At 47.8% G+C, this 26,610-nt stretch overlaps 12 protein-coding genes across 12 annotated transcripts; 8 read left to right on the forward strand and 4 right to left on the reverse strand.

Annotated features, from left to right (window-relative positions):
* Positions 1-326: 326 nt before the first annotated feature.
* Positions 327-1,038, forward strand: N7529_002421 (60S ribosomal protein eL32; the record flags this gene model as incomplete). The annotated part of the gene is made up of 3 exons (XM_057237949.1): positions 327-366; positions 601-847; positions 930-1,038. 3 exons carry the CDS (start codon positions 327-329, stop codon positions 1,036-1,038), a joined length of 396 nt encoding a protein of 131 aa, XP_057100560.1.
* Positions 1,039-1,930: 892 nt separating this feature from the next.
* N7529_002422 (uncharacterized protein) lies at positions 1,931-3,364 on the forward strand (the record flags this gene model as incomplete). Its single annotated transcript, XM_057237950.1, has 1 exon — positions 1,931-3,364. One exon carries the CDS (start codon positions 1,931-1,933, stop codon positions 3,362-3,364), a length of 1,434 nt encoding a protein of 477 aa, XP_057100561.1.
* Positions 3,365-4,617: 1,253 nt separating this feature from the next.
* Positions 4,618-6,248, reverse strand: N7529_002423 (pseudouridine synthase family protein; the record flags this gene model as incomplete). The annotated part of the gene is made up of 2 exons (XM_057237951.1): positions 4,618-5,964; positions 6,015-6,248. 2 exons carry the CDS (start codon positions 6,246-6,248, stop codon positions 4,618-4,620), a joined length of 1,581 nt encoding a protein of 526 aa, XP_057100562.1.
* Positions 6,249-8,562: 2,314 nt separating this feature from the next.
* On the reverse strand, positions 8,563-10,091 carry N7529_002424 (uncharacterized protein; the record flags this gene model as incomplete). Its single annotated transcript, XM_057237952.1, has 2 exons — positions 8,563-9,854; positions 9,920-10,091. The coding sequence occupies 2 exons, from the start codon at positions 10,089-10,091 to the stop codon at positions 8,563-8,565; spliced, it is 1,464 nt and encodes a 487-aa protein (XP_057100563.1).
* Positions 10,092-10,494: 403 nt separating this feature from the next.
* On the forward strand, positions 10,495-11,094 carry N7529_002425 (acyl-CoA thioesterase; the record flags this gene model as incomplete). Its single annotated transcript, XM_057237953.1, has 2 exons — positions 10,495-10,574; positions 10,626-11,094. The coding sequence occupies 2 exons, from the start codon at positions 10,495-10,497 to the stop codon at positions 11,092-11,094; spliced, it is 549 nt and encodes a 182-aa protein (XP_057100564.1).
* Positions 11,095-11,625: 531 nt separating this feature from the next.
* Positions 11,626-12,741, forward strand: N7529_002426 (basic helix-loop-helix domain-containing protein; the record flags this gene model as incomplete). The annotated part of the gene is made up of 2 exons (XM_057237954.1): positions 11,626-11,733; positions 11,791-12,741. The coding sequence occupies 2 exons, from the start codon at positions 11,626-11,628 to the stop codon at positions 12,739-12,741; spliced, it is 1,059 nt and encodes a 352-aa protein (XP_057100565.1).
* Positions 12,742-12,761: 20 nt separating this feature from the next.
* N7529_002427 (uncharacterized protein) lies at positions 12,762-14,096 on the reverse strand (the record flags this gene model as incomplete). The annotated part of the gene is made up of 5 exons (XM_057237955.1): positions 12,762-13,161; positions 13,224-13,377; positions 13,435-13,744; positions 13,806-13,990; positions 14,048-14,096. The coding sequence occupies 5 exons, from the start codon at positions 14,094-14,096 to the stop codon at positions 12,762-12,764; spliced, it is 1,098 nt and encodes a 365-aa protein (XP_057100566.1).
* A 692-nt stretch (positions 14,097-14,788) lies between these two features.
* On the forward strand, positions 14,789-17,328 carry N7529_002428 (sugar porter family MFS transporter; the record flags this gene model as incomplete). The annotated part of the gene is made up of 13 exons (XM_057237956.1): positions 14,789-14,898; positions 14,951-15,147; positions 15,209-15,275; positions 15,329-15,427; positions 15,485-15,508; positions 15,567-15,635; positions 15,699-15,778; positions 15,848-15,962; positions 16,015-16,130; positions 16,183-16,280; positions 16,333-16,774; positions 16,827-17,112; positions 17,169-17,328. The coding sequence occupies 13 exons, from the start codon at positions 14,789-14,791 to the stop codon at positions 17,326-17,328; spliced, it is 1,863 nt and encodes a 620-aa protein (XP_057100567.1).
* A 610-nt stretch (positions 17,329-17,938) lies between these two features.
* Positions 17,939-18,739, forward strand: N7529_002429 (alpha/beta fold hydrolase; the record flags this gene model as incomplete). The annotated part of the gene is made up of 1 exon (XM_057237957.1): positions 17,939-18,739. One exon carries the CDS (start codon positions 17,939-17,941, stop codon positions 18,737-18,739), a length of 801 nt encoding a protein of 266 aa, XP_057100568.1.
* A 1,017-nt stretch (positions 18,740-19,756) lies between these two features.
* N7529_002430 (uncharacterized protein) lies at positions 19,757-21,755 on the forward strand (the record flags this gene model as incomplete). The annotated part of the gene is made up of 3 exons (XM_057237958.1): positions 19,757-21,070; positions 21,100-21,256; positions 21,325-21,755. The coding sequence occupies 3 exons, from the start codon at positions 19,757-19,759 to the stop codon at positions 21,753-21,755; spliced, it is 1,902 nt and encodes a 633-aa protein (XP_057100569.1).
* Positions 21,756-22,526: 771 nt separating this feature from the next.
* Positions 22,527-24,000, reverse strand: N7529_002431 (putative DnaJ domain protein (Mas5); the record flags this gene model as incomplete). Its single annotated transcript, XM_057237959.1, has 4 exons — positions 22,527-23,076; positions 23,136-23,770; positions 23,829-23,887; positions 23,964-24,000. The coding sequence occupies 4 exons, from the start codon at positions 23,998-24,000 to the stop codon at positions 22,527-22,529; spliced, it is 1,281 nt and encodes a 426-aa protein (XP_057100570.1).
* Positions 24,001-24,254: 254 nt separating this feature from the next.
* N7529_002432 (glutamate--tRNA ligase MSE1) lies at positions 24,255-26,401 on the forward strand (the record flags this gene model as incomplete). Its single annotated transcript, XM_057237960.1, has 7 exons — positions 24,255-24,515; positions 24,566-24,638; positions 24,698-24,735; positions 24,794-25,210; positions 25,271-25,528; positions 25,582-25,748; positions 25,813-26,401. The coding sequence occupies 7 exons, from the start codon at positions 24,255-24,257 to the stop codon at positions 26,399-26,401; spliced, it is 1,803 nt and encodes a 600-aa protein (XP_057100571.1).
* Between the last annotated feature and the right edge of the window lie 209 nt (positions 26,402-26,610).

The following is a 26,610-nucleotide window of genomic DNA, read 5'->3' on the forward strand; positions in this document are numbered from 1 at the left end:
TCAAATGGTAGAAATCATCTACATTTGTATAGATGAAGACTTGATGTTATTGGCCAGTGCGGAGCTATCACACTAAGCCTATTTTGGGTACAAAGTAGGGCTTTACGTCAACCCTACGCCTAATGCTGACATAAGTCTTCGCTTAGCTCGCCCAAAGCGCACTAGTGTGGGTCTCCCACTCTGCTGCGGGAGAACCTGATGAGAGAAGTTTTCGAGATTGAACTCCGACTCGACAACTCTCGAACGCCCGGCGAGACCCAGCAATACCGACAAGGTGAGTTCTCATGCGCACCCTCTTTACTTTCCAATCACTAATTTATTTCCAGATGGTCGCCGCTAAGAAGCACATCCCTATCGTTAAGAAGCGTATGTTCCCGATTTCAATCCCTCCCCGTACTCTGGATACCATCGCCCTTCGATCTTCGACACAATGAAAGAAAGCCCAGCCAGGACAACGAAGGAGGAATATATTGCCAATTGGAGGATAGCTGTGGAAAACGACGAGTTGTTTTGGAAGATTCGAAGGGCGATATTTTTCACGGCCATGGAAGCCAAGGCGACACAAATCTACGATCGGAGGACTGACATCAACTGCTATAGGCACCAACCGCTTCAACCGCCACCAGTCTGACCGCTTCAAGTGTCTTGGTCAGTCTTGGCGCAAGCCTAAGGGAATCGATAATGCCGTCCGCCGCCGTTTCAAGGGCCAGATGGCTATGCCCTCTATCGGTTACGGTTCCAACAAGAAGACCCGCCACATGATGCCCTCCGGCCACAAGGCTTTCCTCGTCCACAACACCAAGGACGTTGAGCTCCTTCTCATGCACAACCGTACTTACGCTGCTGAGTACGTTTCATCCATCGAGTCTCACGTCCTAGAGATGCTATTGCGATTACACTACGTTCAATTGACTAACAAATCACTACAGGATCGGCCACGCCGTCTCTTCCCGCAAGCGTGTCGAGATTGTCGAGAAGGCCAAGGCTCTCGGTGTCAAGGTCACCAACGCCAAGGGCCGTGTCACCACCGAGGCATAAATGGAATAAACCCAAAAGTTTGTTTCTTTTTATCGGTGGGATATTCAGTGCACGAGGTCGGGGTATTTTGTATGGTGATACCATCTCTCTGGCGATTACGAAATTTAAGGATTGTCCATGGCATGTCCGGCTCGGGCTTGGTCACAGTGCCGGGCGCTTCACAGCGAGAGAATTGTTCTCTGAAATGACAACAAAAATTGCAAAAATCCCTTTTTCCAGGTTCATATAAGACACTTGACCAATTAAGGTGTGGCAGATTCTAATCTGATCTGGACCTTCTGGTACAGGTGCATCGGATTGTAGACATGGATTGTACCCGTGCTAAAAATCGTAACCCTAAAATTACCAATCTACATACGTATTAGCTATCTATAATTCCCTCATCTCAGTCCAACTGAAACCTCTTGACCTATAAAGCATACGAATCCAACCGTTTTGCACACGTTTCAGGTCGATGGACCCACTAGAAGGTGCTATGTTAAGTTCGAAGGACGGTAACACGGCTTGGAAAAAGATCCGAGCAAAGCCAACTCCGAACAAGACACAAAGACCTGATTTGTCAATTTTGTCTCAGTTACTGACACCTGCAGGCAGGACCCCAACGCATCATTACTCCGTCCTTAGTCGAGAAAAGTGGTGCCACATTAAGTAGTTGGTTTTCCTAGATGTCAGCCTCTCAGGGACTTGTATCAGCCCCCACGCCAACAACTTAAAGAACTGAGACCCCTCCTGAAGATCGAATCCTGTACTTGCCTTCGTGTTTATATTTAGGTCTCCAGCTGGACATGGAGGCCGAGGATTTTGTCCATTAAAAGAATATCTCCGATCCTGTTTCTGTTTCTGTTTCGCTTTACACTTAGGACCTTGGACCCTTGGACCCTGTTCTTCCGCTATGCCTCTCCCAGCCCGATATGGTCGCTGGGGACCTATACTGGCCCCGGCGGTCTTGATAATGTTGATTATCCATTTTTTCCGGGCCGATTTCGGGTCAGCAACCACGCAGGACGTGATCGAGCCCGCCCCAGGATTAACAATCGAGTCAAGCAACCAAACTGATCTGAGAACCGGCCATGTACCACCGTCATGTCCGATGCTCACCGGAATAGACGATGTTTTCGTAGTGATCAAAACCGGCATCACCGAAGCGCAGGACAAAGTTCCCGTACATCTAAGAACAACCCTCCGCTGCATCCCTCACAAAATAATTGTCTCCGATTACGAAGAAGAGATCGCCGGCGTGCGCACCTTTGACGTCTTCCGCAACGTCTCCGACACCCTAAAGCAAAGCAGCGGAGACTTCGCCCTTTACAACCGCGCCCGCACAGGCGGTCGCGCAGCATTAACGTCCCAAGACCACGTAAAAGTCGCAAATGGCCCATCGGGAATGATGGACAATCCGGGCTGGAAGCTTGACAAGTGGAAATTTCTACCGATGATCCAGACCGCGCGCCACGCCCAGCCGGACGCCAAATGGTTCGTTTTCCTCGAAGCGGATACATACCCGATCTGGCCGAATCTACTCGGCTGGCTGAGCCACTTCAACCCCGAGGATCGCCTCTATCTCGGGAACCAGATGCAGATCGGGTCGAATTTGTTTGCGCACGGCGGGTCCGGGTTTGCGCTGTCGCACGCGGCCATTCATTCCGTGGCGGACTTCCATGCACTACATGTCGAGGAGTGGGAAAAGATCACGGACCGGGAATGGGCGGGTGATTGCGTTCTCGGTATGGCGCTTGCTGCCGCCGGCGTTCCACTCACTTGGTCCTGGCCTCATGTTACCACCCAGTCGGTTTGGGAGCAGGATATGCTGCATGAGGCTTTTGCGAAGCAGCCTTGGTGTTATGCGCCCTTTACGTTCCACCACATGACGCCTGCGGATGTGGATCGGTTCTATGCATTTGAGCAGCAGTGGTTTGCAGAGGTGGGTCATCAGTTTCGAATTATCTACTTGACGCATATTGCTAATGAACTTACCCAGACAAACTCGTCTGTGCTTACATACAGTGACGTTTTCCAAAAACTCATCCGCCCAACCCTCGCACACCACCTGGACAACTGGGACAACTTCGCCAATGAAGGCGATGATAAGGAAGACTACAAGGGCCCACAAACGCCTGCTACTCTAGCCGCCTGCGCCGATTACTGCGCCGCAAATACAGAGTGCATCCAATACCGCCTGACCGCAGACTTCCGCTGCACAACCTCCAAAGCAGTCCTGCGTGGCAAGCCTCAACCTGGCACGCAATCGGGGACGATGCTATGGCGTGTCGATGCTGCGGTTGGGCAGATGGAACACTGCTCAAAGGCAGCGTGGGTGACTGCGTGAGCCTTTGGTTCACTGGACAGGGTCCAGTTTGGGTATTTATCATCGGCGTTTAGCGTGTACAACCTCGGGCTTGGTTTGCATTTCGGTAGAGATATTGGCGTATATAGCATTGACTGGAATATATTAAGTATTTATATTATAGCATTATATCATAGCAAGATAGATATAGGTAAAGAATCAGACACGATTGGACTGTTTAAGAGGTGAAGAGCCCTACCCGTGGGGTTCAATTACGTAGCTTGCGCCCCTCCAGTCCTTCAACCCTACCTCTTTCGTACCCCAGACCAACATGCCTACCTACGTTGTGAGTTGCTTTGATGTTTCATTGAAAGAAAAAACATGTCACTCAGCATTTTTCCCGTCGTCTTATAGGTCCAGTGTTATGAATACTGCACCCCCGAGCAGGTTGAAGAGTATGTTCCGCATCCGCCTTCGAAATTTATGCCGAACTAAAATTTCACCTAGAACAATGGACGATGTCCAAGCAGAAGGTGGCATTATCACGGGTGATTTTATAGCGACCAAATCCTTTTGGTGAGCTCGTCTCTTTGATTTTTGCATATGTAGACGATCTCGCTAATTATCATCTTCGCAGGGTTGAGTCCAAAGCCGATATTTCGCTTTTCTTGGAGTCACACAAGCTTATTAGATTGATTGAGGAGACTGAGGCTCCCAGTAGTTAGTTGTGCTCATTTAAGTGATCAAATATAGATTTAAATGCGTTTGTTTGCCGAAAGGTTTATGTCAAAAAAATCGTTATGCTGGCCAATGACAGGAATATATATCTTCGGACGAACCATTCAATGCTTCGAGGATTCCTTCACCATTTCCCCAACCTTGGAATTTTGCAACTTTGAAAAGCTTCGCCAGGTGGAACAATCTATCATAGTAAAGGAGACACAGAGCATAGTTATAAATCATTATCGAGCAACTGCCCAAATGTCAGCTTAGCCTCAACAGCAAGCCAAACATGACGGGTACCTAGATAGACAATCATGAGCTTTATTCTATGTAGGCAAGTTTGGAAGATTCCAAGGTTGAAGATAGTTTTTCATGTATAATTTTATCGAGCGGCAAATCTATTTGCTAAGAATGAGCTAAGATCAAGACGCTATGCCCGTGAAGTTTTCTCAGAAAACCTCTCTATGGTCGAGTCAGTAGATGGTATCATCAACACAAAAGCAGACAGACGCCCCGAGAAAGATGATATAGACGAAAGGTATTTGCAAGAAAGAAAATCCCAAGTATCAAAATCAATTAGCAACCGCAGCCTCGGAAGCCTCACGAGGAGGCTCATTCGCCATCTTCGCAGCATCGGCGATATTGACGAGGCCAACACCTTCCAGAAGCACAGAGCCAGTCTGGGCATCCAAAGCGTGATCCTCATCACCCAAGCCAGGAGGAATAATTCCGTTGCCAATGACATGTTCTTCACCCTCAGCAGCAGGAACCCAGTCTGGAACTTCCTGAGGACCCTCCATGCCCGGCGGAGGCAAGCCCCAATGAGGCATGGGACTGCGGTATCCCCAATCACCATCCTTATCGGCATATGCGACAGCATGCAAGAAGATACCAAGCTCATGGACGCCAGGGTCTGAGTAGAGCTCTGTGCCGCAGACATCGCAGAATGTCCCAGACAGTTTCTCACCCTTGCGCTTTTCGTAGTTTTCAGCCGCGGCTACCTGTTCCCGGTGCATGATCTCGTTTACGAGGACCGGGTCGGTTCCAGGAGGTAGGTTGGGTGCCGCGGTCAGGTGCGTACGGTAAGAGACCGTGTCAGGAATCTCAGTTTTACCCATGAGGGATAAACGCGCCACAATCTCCTCGTCCCGCTCCGCGCTAGAGTCGGCTTTAGCGAGCTCGGGCCCGAAAACACGGCGGTTGGAGTAGATGGGGTCGTTGCTGATTGGGTGGCCTAGGAACTGAAGGTGAACACGAATCTGGTGGGTGCGGCCAGTCAGGGGGAAACAGTGCACGATACTGTATCCCTCATCTTCATTGGAAAGTAACATGGGTGGGGTAGCAGGACGCCCATCTTCTCCAGTGGTGTTGGGCTCGTACGTCTTCGGGGGATAGTAGGCCAAACGTCGGAACTTGGTTGTAGCTTCTTTACCGGTGGCGCGCACACGGTTGAGACCCAGCTTCGGGCTAACCTGCATGATAGGCTGGTCGCAGACAACCACGCCGTCAGGGAACTTGCCCTTGACGCGCGCGACGTACTCTTTCTGCACCGTGCGCGACTTGAGGGCAGTGGCCATTTTCTCAGCACCCTTGGCGTGCTTTCCAATGAACATGATTCCGGAAGTCAATCGGTCAAGTCGGTTACACGGGCGAGGGGTCCATTCGGTACCGCGCTCGGAGCGCAGAATTTCGACGACCGAGTTGAAGTGGTACCGGCCTGCAGCATGTACAGGGACACCAGCGGGCTTGTCAATGACTAGGAGATCATCATCTTCGTGAATGATTCCGACGGGGAGGCTTGTGACGGGGGGTTCGTGGCGGTGGAGGGTGTGGGAGATGACCTGGCCGTTTTTTATCCTAGTTTCTGGGTAGGCTCTGACGCCGTTGACCTGGACAAGGCCTTTTTCGAGGGCAGATCTCTGGTAATGGTCAGTTTGCAATTCTCCAATCATTGTCTAGACCAACGTACATAGTATTCAGGCTTCCGATCGCGAAACTCAGATGTGAAGATCTCGACCAACTGGCGACCCCGCCATCGCTCCTTGCAGTTGGTGTTGTAAGTGTAATAATATGGCTTGACGCGACGAAATCCATCTTCCAGATAGTAAGGCACGCTCAACGGATCGCAGGGGGTTACAAGAACATCCGCGGTCTTTTCAACGGGCTTGGTGGGGGGAACTTGATCGACATTCATGAGAGCCATTGTGGGTTTTGGAGGGAGTTTGAGCTTTCCTTGCCGTAGCAAGTAGGCTGTAATACGGGGAGAGGGAGCCAGGAGGTGGGCGACCAGGGTATATGCGATTGAAAGACTCGGTAAAAAGAGCGTGGTGTTACGGCCTGCGGAGATGAGGCCAGAAAAAAAATAAAAAGGATCTTATCAAAATGCTGACTACAAACGCGGGTGGCCAATATTTACTATGTACTCTAGGTACTCTACCTTGAACTAGAATGCTCACCTTCTGTGTTTATCCATTTTCAATACAAACATATATAATTACCAGAAAAAAAAGAAAATCCGGACTTTACATCCTACGACAAAGCGCTTGCTAATAGATGGATCTGATTCTCGCGTTACAATCAATCAAAATCTAATCTTTCCATACTTAAGATAGCAGAAGTTATACATTCCTAGGTTGAGATTAGCTACTCCGTAAGTTGGTCTCATGCACTCAAGGGCAATGTACATAACGACTCGCTAAGCGGGCTTCCATCATCAGCAATAATGAAACAAAGGACTATCATTTGGCCCCAAATCACTGGTAATGTATGCAGTGGTGATATTCACAACAATACCTTAGCCCTTTGGCAGAAAGGAAGTCGACATCATCTACGTGTGTTAATGGCATACTTTTGTATTGAAATGGATTACTACCAGGGAGAGTCCTGTGAAGAAGAGAGCCTCGATGGTAAAGACCAAGCCCTATCAAATGACTGCGGCGGGGGTCCAGCAGTGCCTTGAGGAGATGCCGGGCCGGCCATTCTTAAATTTCCTGGCGAGATACTTAGTGGCCGAAGTAAATTGGTGAGTTTTTTTTTAAAATTCTCGATCGCCTAGATCATTATCGGGCTGTCTGACCTACTGAATGCGGGACGTTAGAATTGATCAACTAATCTACCTTTCATGATTCCTTGAGCAATATCATTCATGGTGGACCACCAAAAGGCCATTATCTGGGGCCCGACCTTGACGGCAACAAAGACCTGGACGAATTCATGGCACACCTTCTCCAAGCCAGCTTGGCCAATTTCTGGAAGAGCTCGCATGCCAAGTGCAATTCTGAATATGATATTGTCGCAGCCGAGGAGAGGTATGAAAGGTTTTGTAACGAATATCTCGTCTCACTGCCATCTGCTTTTGCCTTGCAACCCAACATGCATTGGGTTGAGAGTCTTCAATGCTAATGAATCAGAGGGCAATCTTGCATATCTCCATATCCGAGTCTCTTCATTACAAGTTCCGGCCAGCATTACTGCAAAGGCCAAGCCAGACACATTGTCTCCCCAAATATGAGCAATATTGCTATTATCTCAGCAAAAAGCCCTCTCGATTGCCGCATTACGTGTTTTTAAGTACAATTCTTCCTTGCAATACGTTTCACAAAGTATAACCCTACTCCTGTCTCAATGATGAGTATGCGGTGGTAGACTATGCCCTAACAACATTTCATAGCAATACCTTCACTCTAGGCCATTTCTAGAACCTTTCAGACATATTGTAATAGGGGTGAGTACAAAGGTAATAAATACAGAGATACACAACAAGTGATACAAATTTGGAAGTCAATGGTGCAAATAATCTTGGAATATTTCAATTGCCACTTGTTTATTCGTAGACGTCACCACACGTCACTTTTAACATCCTAAAGTGCTTCCCAAATTGAGACCTTTGAACTATCCATTCTATTTCTCGCAAAGAAGACCTTCTGAACAACATAGGAAACTTGCAATTCATGCCTTTTTGACACTTCTTGCTGCCAAAATACCAAGGCAGAAAGAACACTATGTACGTTCTACTTTTTTTGGCCATCACAACAGCAACTAAAATACAGACTAGGAATCGGTACCCTGCTTTGATGAGCGTGCTTGGAGTCGTGGGCGGAACTTACCTTACTTTTGTGCTTCTGTCTCCGAACAAGGACGGATCTTTTGTTTCTAACGAGGACCGTGAAAACGTTAGAGGAGGTTCCAATGGCCAGTCTCCATTTGGCACCAAAACTGCGAGGCCGCCAAGAACTACAGCTGGCACAAATTATCAGAGAAGAGAATGATTAACAAATCTGGCGGACTCTCCAATAGGAAGCCTTGGAATGTGGTTTGCATGCGATGAGCTAGCAAAGTACACGAAACAACTACGCAAGAGTTACCATGCTTTTCAACATGAAACCTCGTGTTAGAAGATGGAAGAGTAAATGAATGTTAATATTTCGGGCATATAGTTGAACAAATAAGTATTCAAATGTCGAGTTCAGCTTGCCCCAGTCCCGAAACAAGTATCTGTAGCCTGAAATGCCCCATGACTACCCCAAAATATCGGTGGAGAGAGGCTTGAGGATTTCATTCTTGGCATCTGTTTCTTCAGGCACAGTATAACCCTCTTGAATCTGGCAGTCCTCAAGCACCGACCTTCTGCCAACCAAACTCCGACCCCCAACTATACATCCACTCAAGACACAGCACTCACCAATAGCCACATTGTCAAGAATAACACACAGTGTGAGCTGAGAACCGCTGCAGATCTTCGAGTTTGGCCCTATACAAGTTTCTTTGATAACACAATTTTTCTCAACGACAACTTCAGATGCAAGCAAGCAATCAGCCTTCGAGATGCTACACCACTCAGATATACCTCTGGGATAGGAGATCTTTTGGTCATGAGAAAATGAAGCTGGTTGAGCGGGGAAGATGATATCTTGCTTCGAGTCTATCTTGGCGAGGTAGAGAGATGTAGATAGAAGAAGAGCAGGGTTATCGACACGACGAGTCAATTGTGCGGACTCTGTTTGGAGATATGCTAAAAGAGGCGGTATTTTCATTGGGTGTTGAATTGGTCCAGGTCCTCGCAAGTGATTTTGTGATATCCCGTGAGTGGAAGTGCTCACATCCTGACAGTAGACTTCTTGGCTTTCGTCCAGTTGGCGTAAACAGGCCTCTATTCCTAACTTTTCCCCCAATCCCTGCTGCCATTGAGACTTAGCCCAAAAACCAATTAGATCTTCCTTGACAGAGTCAAGTCTTTCTTGACGCCGGATTAGATCTTTGACCCAGTAAGGAAAGAAGTAGAGGTGTGCATCACGATATCCAGTTAATAATCTAAAATTGTCGTGCTTTTCTGTGAAAGATCGACCAAAGGAAAATGACTTTTCCTTCTCCATTTTGCTTTTAATAGTATCCATTCCCATGGAAATGACCAGCTTCGATAGTTCATGGTTAGATGTCGAAGATATGTCAGTCCGTTTGGGCGATGCCACAGCTACCAGATCCAAGATCTCGTCTTTGACGCTCACGTCCGCTTTATAGTACAGACAGAGACTTCCCTGACAGTCTAGGGTTCTTCGAGTTCCAGATAAAACCCAATGTTCTAATAGAGACTCGCCGATGTCACAAACAAGATCACAAGGAAGAAGAAGAAAGTTGGACTGTATATATGCTTGGACTTCGGGAAGACGAAGGAGGTCTGTAGTCGTCATTGTTTCCAGAAGGTCTTGCGGGCCAAGGACTTTCGGCAATGAGATGGAATTCAAGAATGGATTCTTCTCTAAGGCAGCCTTGATGGGTGCGAGGGCCGAAGGGGGCGTTATAAGGGTAACATCTAGAGCCGTTCGTCAAACACTCAACACAAAAGCCAGACTAATAACTAAATCGTTGGTGACTTACCCGTGATCCCTGACCTCTTAGAGAAGTCTAACGAGTAATATACCATCGGTCTATTGGCAACCAAGGCAAGGCACTTTGGAGTTTTCTCTGTATTCAGTAGATTTCCAAAAGAGTTTCCAGGCCCACACAGAATCAAGGCTTGGAGGCCAGATTCAAGCATGGAGTATGCCATTGTCGGTGTGTAAACTATAGATCGATACTTGGAATAAGTCTGTCTGATAGCGATAAATGATACGAGGAAGAAAATTGGATCTATGGAGACGAGGGCACTCCTGGGTAAAACTAAACGGCCCATTTTTGTTATATGCCATAACAGGGCTTGAGATCTACTTCTTTGTTGAAAGAACGTGAAACTTACATGTGTTGCACATGAAAGAAGCCGGTTAGGTTCAACCCTGCTCCTATTATCAGCCACACCGCCCACTGCTCACATACTGGCAATATTCGAGGCGGTACGACAGGGAACCTAATCTAATCACCGAGATGCCGAGGTTCATCAACCGGACAGCGGAGAGCACTTCTGCTGTCTCAACAAAACCACACTTACACGCCCCCCACGCCATAGAGATCAGAAAATGGCTACCCAAGAGACCCTGATCAAGAAACAACGCAAGCGCAGTGATTATGGCTTCCACCAAGTACACCAGACCAGATGGTTCGTCAAACCTCGCGTCCACCCTGGCATATATACTGACACATTGACTAGGTTTGACAATGACATGTACGCGCACCTTAATAATGCAGTATATACGCACCTCTTCGATACAATTGCAAACACGTACCTTATCAAAGAATGCGGCGTGGACCCCTTCAGCGTAAACAACCCAACGCCCCCTCCGTCAGACCCCCAACCCGCCAATCTCTCCTCTCCGTCAAACATCGCAGCGGGCGCAGACCAGATAGGCTTGATTGTTTCCACGCACGCCGACTTCTTTGCCTCGGTGCGCTTTCCGGATCTATTGGAGGTTGGTTTGCGCGTGAACAGACTGAGCAAGTCGAGTGTTACGTGGGAAGTGGGAATTTTTCGGGAGGGCGAGGAAGATGTGAAGATGGTTGGGATCTATACACACGTGTTTGTGCTGAGGGAGACAATGCGTGTTGGGAAGACGGGGATGGAGGAGAGGATCAGGACGGGATTGGAGAAACTACTTGTTAAGGAGAAGGCCAAGCTGTAGGGGGTTAGTATATAAGCCTATGGTAAAAGCTGTACATGCAATATCTTTGTGTTGAAATGCGCTGAATAAAAGAGACCTAGTGTTGGACGAGATAATGATACAGCGATCGATAATTGGTGAATTGGTCTGGTATTTTACACAGATACATCCATGGACATGCCCAGGTATATGTATGTAGTTAGATAATTCCGTTGCCGAACCTTGGGATGTAGTAGTACCACCATTTTCAGGTCATGTGAATGGCCCTGTACAGGACTTCATTAATTTCCACAATTAGGAACTTATTACATTTGCAACAAAATCAACACTTTTTGATCTTTTGATGATCTTCATGGTATCAAGACTTAATGTCTAAGATCAACTTCAGATATCTGCTTTCAAGAAAACAAAGACGGAGCAAGTCGCATCCGAGTTAACTAGCACACCCCCACTTCCCCGGATCTCCTCGCGTGGGGAAGTGTCCCACTCTTACCAACTCCCCAACACGGACCCCAGAATCTGCCTTCACCTATAGATTGCCCGTCAACTAAAATGCCTCATACGAAAAAGAAGCGTATCCGGAATTGGACTGCCGAAGATCGAGCTCTGCACCGTGAGTTCGAGAAGTCGCGCCGGGAAGCCTTTAGTGAAAGTCTTGTGGTTGGTGGCTCAGGAAAACCCCTACTAGTTGAGGTTTGGCCTATTAACACAAAGTAGGAGCTGACGGAGCTTTTGCCATCGCTGAAGGTAGAGGCGCGTCCCTCAAAGCATGCTATTGTTGATGCCAGCATCTCCTACCATCGTGCACAACAGGCAAGGTGTCTTCGTACGAACCAAGCCCTCCAGTCCATATTGACCGAGCGCGATGATTTGCTGCGCGAGGTTAATGCTCTTCGAGCTCTTTGTCAGCCCGTCACATTTGTTCCGCGCCAAGCCAGACCAGTAGACCCTGCTGTACTAGGCATGATGGCGGAGAGTAAGGTTTCAGCTGTCGATCTGACACGAGAGCAAGGATCTATCGATAAACTGCCGGAAATTTCTCAGCAAATGGTTGGTCGGTCCCTGACAGGATCGCATCCGGGTGAGTCCTTGTCAGTTGTGCCGCAGGGATCCCTGATTGACTCCAGTGCTGCGTTGCAACATCCTGATCTGTCCCACACACCTGATGGCCAGAGTCTTGCCATTTTGAACAATGGAATGAGCCCTATTAATTCATCTGAATGGGATTGGGAGGAATCAAATAAAATCTGTCAGCAGATGGTTTTGCATCCCCCCCTTATGGATGAAGCGGCTCTTTTGTGGAGCCAACCTACAGAAAATCCAACTGCTACACCACCGCAAGGTGCAGGTTCCGGGTATACTGCGAGTCCTGTATACCTTCTAGATGATGCGACTCATTTTTGGACCCAAGATCCTGGTGTCATGAACGCAATGCCACCCAGCGACAGTGTGCCATTTGAAAGCCAAACTATTTCTACATCGTGGCATCCACATCCTCCTACCTTGAGCATTCTACCCCAAGAGGCCAACAGAATTGCGATTCATCAAATGCGAAATTCGGTAAATTCATTCAGTTCAGATCCAGAAAGTCTATCTATACCTATGGGAGACATGATCGGAAATGACCCAGTCAATCCATCTGCAACACTATGCTCAGCCACGAATTGAGAGCTGCACAAGTTGAAATACTAGACCGGCTTCATAGCCTCCTCAATCTTTGCCTGGCTTCTCTTTTCTGCTGCAACAAACAACGCAAGGGCTTCACGAAGTCGCTGCTTAGTGACTGCATCCGCCTCATTTGCCTTATCCAGCTCAGCGCCCATATTTGCGAGATAATCTATCTCTGTGCTTGCCAATTTACCATCCCAGCTCGCATTTGCAAGAGCATCGAGCTGCGCAATCTTCGCGAGACGGGTTGGAGTCGGCAAAGCGTTCAAGTACGGATGAGCTGGCTTGGGCACACCCTCACCAGGCTGCTTGGATCCGTCGTATGGAAGATTTGCGAGCTCTGTGAGCACCATGTGAGAGATTGTAGCCGAGTGGCATCCGATCTCACCCGCCGCCATCGCCTCTTGTGGGGAGATGAAACTGAAATACGGCTGTCAGCAACCTGTCACTATATTCGCGATTTTGCCGTCCTGCCAACATACCTAGCGTTCTTGAGAAAAGGCTGTTCTTTGCCGGTCTCCTTGTAAAGACGCTTATATGTTTCAAGAATCTGAATAAGACGCGACGACATTGGATGCAGCAACGCTGGGTCCTCGGACTTGGGCCAAATTTCGCGTTCATCGTGAGCTCGAACCTCTGTTGGGGAACCATCGTTAACGGGCCAATTCTAAGGGAGTGATCGAAGGGTCTTACCATTGTAGTATGGGCTGACGTACAAGCATCCTCCCTGGCTTGCTGCAATGGCCTGGTGCACGCTGAAGAGTGTAGTACCCAGGGTCCGAATGCCCTCTTCAAGAAGAATTGGGCATGTGCTCAGTGCTGGACCAGTGCTAGGGATCTTGATGCAGAAACGATCCTTGGAGATACCCACGCTCTCGAACTCACGAGCGTAAGCACGGGCGTGCTCTAGGGTCTTCTCATGGTTGTAAGCGTAGGATGGTAGGGTCTGAAGCAAGACCCGACCTTGGATGTTGTCGATGTTTGCCTTAGACATCAAGACTGCCTATAAGAAAATTCTCGTTTAGCGATGCCCGGCTTTTGAAAGGAGAAGATGATCGGCATACCATGCGCGTGTAGATGGCCAGCCAGCCCTTGTCTTTGTATTCTTTGACAACACTCTTGAAGAGCTCCTCATTGACAGGATTGCACATCTGCTCGTGGACCCAGCCCTGGTTGCTTGTCATGTCATGGGGGACAATGGGCATGCTCAGAGTGTATGCTGGGTCCATCCAGTCTACATCGATGTTCACTGAGATGGGTTAGTCAATCTGTAAAACCTCAAAGGTTGGAAGATTTAATTGCTCACATTGCTCAGAGAGCTTGTCGAGCCATGTCTGGGTACCGGAACTACCCATTCTTGAGAATGTTTGATGTCTTGTATAGAGCAAAGTAGAAAGGCAGAAGATAAATCACAATGAATATTCACTCACTTTCAGTACGAATACAGATCCGAGAGTAGGGGAATTATATAGCTATCAGGCAAACCAAGTACCATTGTACGTCTCCTCGTCTCGACCACAGCGACCGACGTGTCACCCCCGAAATGAAGGCATATCACACAGGACACACACAGGGCATAGGCAGTTCCGAGGTTCCACCGAAGAAAAGTATAGCAGCTGATACGCTGCCCTTGAGTCTAGACACATCAAGGTGCAGCGCGCACGCAGGGCATTCTAGGCAAAAAGAGTGACACCGAAGCATTTCTCGGTAGAGAAACCGGCGCAGCCCGCATACCAAGGAATTTGATAGGACAACGTGACCATGGTCGCACACAGGGCATCGCCAAAAAATCGGTGTTAAATCCGATGGCACACGCAGGTCAATGAAATGGATGACGATCGTGGGCAACAGAGGTGGGGGATGTGCACGGGTATTGGCCCGATCGACACGCTAGTGTACCCCGGATTCTTTATTGGATTTTCCCCACGGGGATGGCCCGGATTCCACCAACTGCCGGGAGTTATGAGGGGGTTTAGGGTATATATAGGAGGCATTGGAAACAAAGTACGAGAACTCGACCAGCAAATTCACTCTTACTGAAGTCATCATGTCGAAGCACAGTTTGGATGAGGATCTGAAGCCGAACTCGGTTTTCGTGGAGGATGCCGAGCTGCAGGCCCCCCACTTAGGGGATTATAGTCAGAATATCAATGCAAGGTATGACATATCGGATGAGTTGTTCAAATTTTGCTGATCTTTTCGTTGGCAGGATCTACAATCCACTTTCAGGCATTTCGAAGAATGATCTTTATGACCGCGTACTTCGATTCTGCCAGGAGTATGGATTTGAAGATCACATTGAGACATTCCAGAAAGGCGCTCTTGTAGCACAACGTCCAAAGGACTTTGAGGAGCTTCCGGAGTTGGTAGAAGAGGATAAGTATCATCTACGACGAGAACATACACGTGTGTCACCTTGAGCTCGATGTTCAATGCTTGCTTAGACAATTCTGACCTTGCTAAATAGACAAATGGCATCTGCCTAGAGCCTTATACTTTAGTATTGGTTTATGTTCTCTCGGTTCTGCTATCCAGTGAGTTGAAATGTCGATCGTGAGAGGCGATTCTGTTTTAACCATTGAATCAGGGGATGGGACAATACGGGAGCAAATGGCGCCAATCTTTCTTTCCCGAAGGAATTTGGAATCGAGGACAATACTTGGCTAGTGGGTGTCATCAATGCAGGGTACGTGAGCAACAATCATCATTTCCGGGTTTGCCTTTTCTGACGTTATTTTCTTAGGCCGACACTCTTTGGATTACTTAGGTGGGTGATCACAGCTCCAAATATGTAGCAGTAAAGCATGAATTCTGACATGTCACAGTGCCTGGGCCGCAGACCCTCTGAATAATATGCTAGGAAGGCGAGGTGTTATCTTTTTGACTGGAATATTGTAAGAGTGCATCCGACGGCTAGCCGAAAGAGAAATATCAGGCATATCTAACACCAAACATAGCTGCGTCTTCCCAGTTCTAGCACAGGCATTTACCCATAATTGGTGGAGCTTGCTGATTTGCCGCCTCTTCATGGGACTAGGTATGGCCTTGGCTGCAGGACCAAATGTCCTAAGAATTCCAGAAGTACCAAAGCTAATTTATTTCATAGGGATGGGTATCAAAATCTCAACGATTCCGGTCTTCAGTGCAGAAATTGCCCCCGCATCAATTCGCGGCGGCTTGGTCACCAGTTTCCAGTTATGGGTGGCATTTGGTATCTTTATGTGCGTTACTCTAAGTGATCATGACGCCGGCTTTTCTAACATTTCTACCTAGTGGTTTCTGTTCGAACTTGATATTCTTCCAGATTGGCGACCTCGCTTGGCGTTTTCAATTGGGTGCTGCTTTTGTTCCAGCTGTACCTGTCTTATTCTTGGTCTGGTTCTGTCCTGGTATGAAAGACCTCAGACCCAGCTGCTATATTGAACTAACGAACTACTCCAGAATCCCCAAGATGGCTTATGAAAAAGCGCCGCTATCAAGATGCCTTCAAATCATTCTGTCGGCTACGCAACACAGAGCTCATTGCTGCAAGAGAACTGGTACGATGATTTGATTCTATACATCAATGACTTGAACTAATCCCGTGGCCAGTACTATGCACATTGCCAGGTGATGACTGAGCGAGATGCATTTGCAGGAATATCACTTTCAAGGCGAGTATGGGAACTATTCGCAGTTCCTCGCCTCCGACGGGCAGTGATATCGAGTTCTTTGATTGTTATCGCGCAGCAATTCTCCGGAATTAATGCGATGGCATTCTATTCTAGTACAATATTTGCAGAAGCCGGATATTCACCACGAGATTGTCTGCTCGCCTCTCTCGGCTTTGGATTGACGATGTTCATCTTTGCCATACCTGCCGTCTACACCATGGACACATTTGGTCGTCGCAACCTATTGCTCTTTACGTTCCCCAATATGGCATGGTGTCTCCTAGCGGCAGGATGCTGTTTCTTGCTCCCAGACGGATCCAACGCTCGTGTGCCTCTGATTGCATTCTTCATCTATCTTTTCGGTGCTTTCTATGGCCCTGGTAGGTTTTGTTTTGCGCTTTTCTGCTGCGAACCATCGGCTTACTTGTCAAGGAATCGGACCTATTCCGTCCATTTATTTCAGTGAAGCTTTCCCGCTATCTCATCGTGAATTAGGCGCAGCTTTCACTATCTGTGTGAACAATATTGTTGGAAGCGTGTTAAGTCTCTCCTTCCCATCAATTTTGGCAACAATGACAGCAACCGGAGGTATGTACTGCTCTTTCAATCAGCGGAAATGCAACGTAACTGACAAGTATGCTCTTGTAGCGTTCGGATTCTATGCTGCGCTGAATATGCTCGCGTTTCTTCTGATCTTCTTCATAGTGCCAGAAACGATGTAAGTTGAACCGATGAGGAACACATCTGTCCGTCCCATAACTGAACTTCATATAGGCAACGCACCCTTGAAGAGCTCGACTATACTTTTGGTGTGCCTATTCACAGACATGCTCGCTATCAGATAGGAACATGGTTGCCTTGGTTCGTGAAACGATATTTCTTCTTCCAACGATCTGCGAAATTGGAGCCGCTATATAAGTTGGAGGGACTTTAAAGTTCGTATGCTGCAATGTTTATTTCCATAATTATTGATCGAGGAGCTATAGTAAGGGATTCAAGTTTCCATGTTCGCGACCTTTATACCAGAATGCCGATCAAATCTTGATGTTTAATGAGCCGAGTTCGATCCAAGCCCTCCTCTGGGGGAGGGATGAAGATTTATTGTTTTGTCCTATATTGATTGATCTTTTGCATTGTCTCTTTAGGACAGACATGTAAAAGGCCCAGGAAATTGCAAGCTTTGATTGGACCATATCAGAGCTAGTCCCACATTTGGGTTATTGAGGTCCAGAAACTGCTGAATGCAAGTGGTTGATCGATCCCGGCTAAGCGCGACTTCTAAAAAAATTTCATCATATCAAACAGTCAATCTATTATAGACAATTGTCATGCAAGGTAGGGTGATGGTAACGAGTTGTAGCCTCGGGTTATTGAACCTTGGAACAATGACTCTTCTATGAGTAAGATGCGGCGAAATATTATTTTGCCGAACCGTTCGAAGAGAATTCATAATCACAACAACGTTTTCGCAAGCAATCGAGAATATAAATGAGGATCCAATACGCTGTTTGAAAAGTGCACTTCAATCATTCACTCATTCGATCATGGCCCTCACCTTCGAATGTGTTCCCCTCAAAGTCCGGGGTGTCAACCTCAACCTATCAACGATCCACAACCTTAATTCCACACCACCAATTTTGTTCCTTCACGGCTTCGGCTCTAGCAAGGAGGACTTGGCCGATCTGACAATTCAATCAACTCTCAAGCACCATGGTTTTATCGCTTACGACGCACCGGGCTGCGGCCACTCGGAAAGCGACAACCTCTCTGCAACAGATATCCCTTTCCTCGTGGAAACCGCACAAGCAGTCCTTTCTCATTTCAAAATCACGAAATTTCATTTAATGGGCCACTCAATGGGTGGACTAACAGCACTATTACTTGCAAACCGTCATCCTCAGAACGTTCTTAGCTTCGTGGATATCAAAGGCAATCTCGCGCCAGAGGATTGCTTTCTCAGTCGGCAAATTTTCATGTTCCCAGCTGATGACGACGAGGCGTTTCTGGATGCTTTTATTGAGCGCACGCGTACGTCAGGCTCATTCGCCAACGCCATGTATGCCAGTACACTGCGTGTGCGAGTCAGGCCGGGTGCTGTTCGATCTATCTTTGAATCCATGGTGCAATTGACCGATCACGGAAATTTGATGGATAAATTTTTGGCATTGCCGTGTCCACGCATGTTCATGTTTGGCGAGGAAATGCGTGGCTTGTCATATTTGCCATTGCTGGAGAAAGAGGGCGTTGAGTTGGCGGATATTCCGAACAGTGGTCATTTCCCGATGTATTCTAACCCTGTGGAAATGTATCGCCGCATTGCAATCTTTTTAGATCGGTGCGGGTAGTGTGTTCTAGAGCTGTACATAGAGTCAAATAAACATACATGGCGACACTCTCACATAGATATACTATATCATCATCTTCCTATACACTTCCAAAGCGTCATTCTATCGGTCTTTCTTTCGGGTCATTCCTTAGCTTTATTCACGGGAGTTGAGACTAAATCCTTTCTGTCATAATTAATGAACTAATGACCAAATACCCTCTGGTATCTTTGAAGCAAAATACCTTCAACGCGAGCCGTTTCTAGATTTGTTAGACGCAAAGTACCACCGTGAATACTACGCGGTGTAACACCTACTATCTTTCTAAGGTCAATACCCTAACCATCTATGTTTTTGAAATTCCAGAGGCCCACCAAAACGTCACCTGGTCGGATAGTCCGAAACCATGTTTATAAAGATTATTGGGTGTCTACTTGCTTCAACGTAATTAGGTGACCTAAAAACTTGTACTAATTTTACGATATACTGATTGCCATTTGCATTTCAATGGGCTAAGATGAATACTATAAACCTACATGTCATGTTATTTTCCCCCCTGGTATGGCTAACTCTAGCTAAAGATATTCAGGCAACCTTGGAAGCTATCAACATGACCCAGAAAATTGCACTAATAAACATGTTGTACCATCAGTGACACCAGAACTCAATACGTACAGTACTGTGAACACAGCACAATTGACCTAAAGCCTATTAATCCTGAAGTTCTACAGCAGCTACTTCGACGCACATCTTATGTTACATTAGATCCTCAGAAATAGTTCTAAGAGTAAGCGTAGGACAAGCTACACGCGCAAAAAACAACTCTATTCAACAGTCCAATCGCCCTACAATTGTCATCGATGTGCGGTAAGGTGCACCTTGCATAATTCTCTCAAATAACTTTGCTGTTCTATTTCCTCTCTTCGCGTCTTTTTTCTCCACTCCGCTGCTGTTTTCTTTCCGTCGTGTCTTTTTCTTTCTTCGTAGTCTTTTCTTCTTTTCATCCTCTTTCAAACGTGAGGACGCTTTCCCGTCATCATGGCGGAAAGTATCACTGTCAGCAACGAGGGTCCCGTTGAGGCTCGCGTGACTGATGAAACCAACGTGGACAAGCAAGTACATGATATCTCTATTTCAAACATTCCGCCTCCTGTTGTCAAAGGAAGTGACTCAATCTACCTGGATTCTAGCATTACCTTCGAAAACTATGTTTATTGGGCCAAGCGATCCCGTGAGGTTGAGAAGACCATCTCAACTGCTGATGCAGGATTTGCGCATTTGAGTAACATGATACGGGGAAGAAAGACTTCGGAAATTTCGGCGTTAACTCGGGTACAGACTCGAGAACAGAAAGCTACTATCACAGCCGAGTCGAATGAGAAGAGTCCAGCTACTCCCGCCCAAGAGGGAAATAACAACAGTACCCGAGATGGTTGGGGAATTGCCGAAACGGAATGGGAACAGGCACAGCGAGCCTTGCGAACTGCCACCTGGGGCTCGATCTTTTTCCTCATTACAGCGGATATTCTTGGACCGAGCAACGTCCCATGGGCAATCAGCAAGATGGGCTATGGGCCAGGCTTTGCTTTGTTTACCGTGTTCGGAGGATTGAGTTGTTACTCGGGGCTACAAATGTGGAAGGTCTATATGTGTATGGACTCTACCCGATTTCCTTTGCGCAACTACGGCGATGCGGCTTTTCGTGTCTACGGAGCCTGGGCACGTATTCTTGTGAACCTTTTGCAGGTGTTCCAGCTTCTCCTCAATGTCGTTCAAATTATTGTCAACAACGGACAGGGGCTGGCACAGATGGCTGTCGGCAAAGATGGCAAAGGATATATCTGTTTCATGGGGGCTGAAGCAGTCCTCATGGGCATTGGATTGGTGGCCGCGCAGATCCGCACTCTCCAGCGTCTTGCTTTTGTGACCGCCGTTGGAATCGTCTCCAATTTTATCATTGTTGTCATGACCATGATTGTGGTTCATCAGTACCCACCCAACTATTCAGCCTCGTTGACTAGCTATGGGACTGTAGAGGGCCCGGTGGTGACAAGTGCGAACTGGCCTGTGGACGCAAATCTTCAAGACAAGGTCAATGGCATGATGAACTGCATTTTTGCGTTTGGTGGTGCCACCATCTTCTACGAGCTCATGGCCGAGATGAGACGGCCATATGACTTCTGGAAGGGTTTTATCATTTCCGAGATTTTTATTTATTCTTGCTACCTTATCACTGGCATGGTTGTTTACAGTGCCCAGGGCCAATTCACTTTTAACCCTGCCTACCAAGGCAAGTCTCTAGGCAATTTACTCCGCAAGAAATTCTCTAAGTTACTGACATATTTGTTACAGGTATCTCGAATTCTGCATATGCATTCCAGACTATGGGCAATGCCATCAATTTGATTGCCGCTGTCGTTTCTGGGCTACTTTATGGCAACATCGGCCTCAAAGTTTTCTATTCTGCAGAGCTACATGATGTCTTTCACCTGCCACCCCTACACCATCGAAGTGGCAAGTTGGTGTGGGCCATAATCGGTAAGTATGACCACAAACCTCTTGAATCGGCTCTACCGAAACAATGACCCGAGCTGATCACTATCTAGTTCCTATATGGTGGGACATTGCCTGGTTACTTGCCGCTGCGGTCCCGCAGATTAGCTATCTGGGCTCCTTCGTCGGTGCAGCTTGCATCATGCCATTCACCTATACGTTTCCGCCACTGTTATTGCTCGGATACAATGCCCAGAACGACGCAATGCTTCCAGGGGAAGACTTCAATCCGCAAACCGGTCAGGTACAGCGCCTAGACCATGGCTTTAAACGTTTGATCAGAGGTTTCAAGAGACAATTTGCATGGAACTCCTTCTATGTGATTTACGCACTTGCTTCCATAGCCTCTGCCGGTTTGGGAATTTGGGCTTCGATTACTGCTATGCATAAGCATTTCGCGGAGGGTCAGTGTCACTGGCTTCACTTGTGTGAACCCAGCTGGTTAGATCAACATAGGGCCGTGGCGCTAGGATCTTTTTCATGAATTGAGGAGACCTAGTTGAATGAGGATCAAAGTTTTTTGACCCCAACGCTTTCTATCTCATCACTAGTGATGTTGTCTTGTCATGGGTGTCTTTTATCTTGATCATGGTGCTTTCCAGCCTTTGGCCTTTTGTTTCGGTCAGCACTTTTATTTTAACCAAGTGCTTTCATATAATTTAGTTTCTGCGTTCAATTAACCGTTGAATAAAATTCAGCTACCGTATTAATAGGGTCTCGTTCATTCGCCTCTTTCAATTCTAAAGGCTAACACATTCTGAGGTACGTCTGTAACTTGTACTTTGCATTTTACTTGACATCGGATTCTTGAGTTTACATGTGAGCATTTATGAGTCTTACTGGTTATGCCGCGGTTATTCCCACCGCTGCGCAATTCACTGATACTGGACCGCATTAACTATGCCTTCAGCTGATCAGTCTCACGGCAGAACATCTCCTGCCAAGGTGTCTGGCTTTTAGGCACATCGAATCTATCCTGTTTTCCATTGAAAAAGCTAGGACGGAAGCATGTTATGAAAATAACAGAATGGACGAAGTACGCGTATCGCTCACATTACGAACTACGTCGGCTTAATTAAACAGCTAGTCTGGATACCCCCACGTTATCAACTCGACACTGATCTATTCAGTGGGACTATAGTATTTCATACTCACTATTTCTTTTTTTTGCCCAGTTAAGAAAACGAGATTGTTGTTCTATCCACAAATCCCATAAAAATGCAAAGCCCCAGACGCCGTATATGCCGGAAGAGTACTACTGAGCTGCGCACTGCGCCGGTTCATCATCTTCCTCGTCCTCCCACGCGGAGGCGCCTTGGCCATCCTGCGCACCAAAGTCTTCAATTTGACCCGGACCGTATGTAACCTCGTCTACGGTGTCAGCCACGATAGGGGGTTCGGGCTTTGGGAGAATTTCCTGGAGCTTTTCCAGCATCGCCGGGGTAGGCTTCCAGTTGCTGTCGGGGAACTTTACATCGACAACCAGGTAGAGGTCACCACGAGCATCAGTGCGCTTCATTGGCATGCCCTCACCGGGAACCTTTAGGACTTGCCCGGGTGAGAGAATAGCGCCGGGGGTGATTGGGTGCTTGAGCTCAATACCGCGGTTGTCAAGGTGCTTGAGCACGACGCGCGAGAATCCGCTGAGAGATTCTGCGAGGGTGACTTCAATAGTTGCCTGGAGGTCGGATCCAGCGCGCGCAAATACGGGGTGCTCTTCCTCAATGATTCTGAAAACAATGTCACCAGGTTCTTGATCGGGCAATTGGTCCGCCTCGCCTTCCAGCACAATCTTGTCTCCTGATCTATCATATTGTCAATTTTGGGCTCTCTCTCGGATGGGCGGATAAGGCGTAATTCTCACCTGGCGCCGCGGGGGATGTAGATCTCTAGTAGTTTCTTCTCCTCGGTTGTCCTGTTGCCCTTGCACTTCTTGCACTTATCCTTCGGGGAGAAGTATGAGCCTTGTCCGTTACATGTGGTACAAGCAACCGACTGCTGGGTCAAAAATTGGCCCATACGCTGCAAGACCTCCTTGTGGCCTTGACCATCGCAAGTCGAGCACTTCTTGGCGGTAGCCTTCTCCTTGCCACCCTTGCCCTTGCAAAGTCCGCAAATGACGTTCTTGACGCTGGAAAACTTGACGGTCTTTCCCTTGTACAGATCCTCAAGGCTGACTTCATAATCTTGTTCTTCATCGGGGCTTCGGCGCGGTTTGGGTGGACGACCGCCGCCGGGCATTCCTCCCATACCGGGCATGCCGCCCATGCCACCCATGCCACCGCCGAACATTTGTGCTAGCAGATCATCCAGGTCGGGGGCTCCTGCCATTCCTGGCTCACCAGAGCCGTTGAAGGCACCCATACCATGTGTGTCGTAAAGGTGTCGCTTGTCATCGTCATAGAGGATGTCGTAGGCCTCCTGCACAGCCTTAAATCTGATCGAGGCTTCTTCCCGCTCATCTTCGGGGACTTTATCAGGGTGGTTGGTCAAGGCCGCCTATTGAACTAACCGTTAGTATATGATAGCATACGAGGTAGGTCGGTATCTATCTTGCCTTGCGGTAGGCCTTGCGAATGTCATCCTTGCTGGCGCCCTGGTGAACTTCTAGGACCTCTGTATAAAAAGAACAAAATGCCTGGTAAGTAGCACATTCATTTGTATTAAATGATAAACGCAACGGATTGCATACCGTAAAGGTCAACCCCGGCTGCAGCCACTTGAGACATCGTTAGCACAGTCACAGCAACACAGGACCTCCCAACGTACTTATCAGTGATTAAATCCAGTAAATTGCGATCGGATATTTGTGCGCTGTAAAGAGAGAGCTGAATGTAATCCAACAGTAAAAGACAGATGTTGGTGAACGTGAAGTGAGCGGAGCGGTGTTGATCCAAGTTGCGATAGAAATTTTGTTCGGAAGCTCCGCGCCGCAACTCCGCATCGCCCCAGATCGCCCTTTCATCTGTCCATTACTTTCGCCATGAGGAGCGCTCCACCCGGGCTATTTGCTCGACGCTCCTGGACTTGTATTCAATGCCGAGCCTGTTCTTCCGCTTCCCCGGCTAGTGGTCAAGCCCGCAATTCGAAGAATAAATTGCCAGACGTTCCTGCGCGTACGCGTTTCGCGCCCTCACCTACCGGATACCTTCATCTAGGATCCTTACGAACTGCTCTTTTCAATTACCTGCTGGCAAAACGCACTGGTGGCCAATTTCTACTGCGCATTGAAGACACCGACCAGGTTCGTCATGGTTTGCGCTCCGATGCATGGACTGTGACTGATTAGGGCAGAAACGGACAATTCCTGGGGCAGAGCAGAGACTGTACGATGATCTACAATGGGCAGGTCTAAATTGGGACGAAGGTTAGTTGCAGTTGTATACGTAATTGAGGAAAACATGCTAACTTTTCCTTGGGTAATAGGTCCGGTCGTCGGTGGTCCCTACGGACCTTACAGACAGGTAAGAGAATGTCAATTTGTCGCAAAATTACTCTTTCTAATCATGTATTTCTGCACAGTCCGAACGAACGGCTCTCTATCGCTCCCACGCCAATGACCTCATTTCAAATGGCCATGCCTACCGATGCTTCTGTTCTGCGGAGCGACTAGATTCTATGGCCCGGCACCGCAGTGAGTCAGGATTGCCTCCTGGTTATGACCGGAAATGTGGAGACATATCTGCCGAGGAATCAGAAGATCGGGCAGCCAACGGAGAGGCACATATTATTCGATTGAAGGTGGAGGGATACCCTATGTTCAGTGATCTGGTCTATGGTAAAACCGGCCAAAACAAGCCCAACAACAAAAAACTGGATTTTATCGACCGTGTCTATGATGATCCCATTCTCATCAAATCGGATGGGCACCCCACGTACCATTTGGCGAACGTAGTAGATGACCATTGCATGAAGATAACTCATGTCATTCGAGGAACAGTGAGCTGCTTGCATACGACATTCGAGGCAGATGAAGAACATCCAACTAACTCTTACTAGGAATGGATGCCATCTACACCCATGCATATGGCTCTGTACAACGCTTTCAAATGGACTCCCCCACAGTTTGGCCATGTCCCCTTGCTCGTTGACCAGAGCGGACAAAAGCTGAGCAAGAGGAATGCGGACATCGATCTGTCGTCATTCAAGGATAAACAGGGGATTTTCGCCTCAACGCTAGTGAACTTTGCTTCGCTTTTGGGCTGGTCGCATTCACAGAAGTCAGATGTATTGAGTCTGCAAGAATTGGAGCAGATTGTATGTTCTTCTTATGCCGAAAAACTTTCACCAGACTACTAACAATCCTGCAGTTCAATCTAAAAATCACTCGAGGCAACACTGTCGTCGCATTTGAAAAGCTTTGGTTCTTGCAAAAGGCCCATGCTCAGCGTTTCGCCGCAAGTGGTGGCCCTGAATTTGATGAGATGGTCAGCAGAGTGAGCTCAGCGGTGGAAGAAACCCACCCCCTTGATAAGCTGTAAGTTACTCGTCAGACTTGGACCGAATTCATGGGGGCCGACGCCTAAACTGACACCAAACAGCAATACGATTCTCAAAGGCCGCACGATCGCCCAATATATCGCACCCCTCATCCGGGCCGATGCCAAATCCTACACGAGTGCACAGGAGTTCGCCAAGCGCAACTCCACCTTCTTCTCCCCAAAGCTTGATAGAGCCCCCTACGCACCTGCCTCGCCCGCATCATCTTCATCTCCCGAAGTTCCAATGCAGGCACTCCACACTGCTGCTGCAGCCTTGACACTCGTGCCACCAGCACACTGGAACATCGAAACCCACCGGTTCAATATCAACTCTTATGATGGCTCTGATAGCGTAGTGCTCCCTGCCATTGAGGCAGATGCCCCGGTTGCAGCCATTACAAGTGATAAGGTATTCAAGAAAGAGTTGTACCACTACCTCCGCTGGGCATTGTCAGCCTCCGCACCTGGGCCTGGTATTCCAGAGACCATGGCCATTCTTGGAAGAGACGAAACTCTGCGCCGAGTGCAGGATGCAAAAGCATTGACGCAATCCTTTGGTCCGTCTGACGGGAGGAGAATCCCGAAGGGAACATTGCCCGAGGATCAAAGTTGGATGGGGACTCTTGCGACTAACCGCCAGACCCGTTGATGAAAATTAATTGTACTATACTTGTTTTTATAAGACCAATCCCAAGATTTTTGAATAGTCAGTTGATCACAAGATCCTCGACTATCTCATTCGGAATGTCTTGCTGCATGAATTTCAACATGTCTTTCTCAATATCAAATCTCCATTCTGTGAGTGTCAGGTGCTCGGAGAAGATCTATAGATCCAGGTGGGTCAATGGATCGATTCCC

Source organism: Penicillium soppii (genome assembly GCF_028829465.1).
Source record: "Penicillium soppii strain IBT 18220 chromosome Unknown utg000003l, whole genome shotgun sequence".
In the NCBI taxonomy this organism is placed as follows: Eukaryota; Fungi; Ascomycota; class Eurotiomycetes; order Eurotiales; family Aspergillaceae; genus Penicillium; species Penicillium soppii.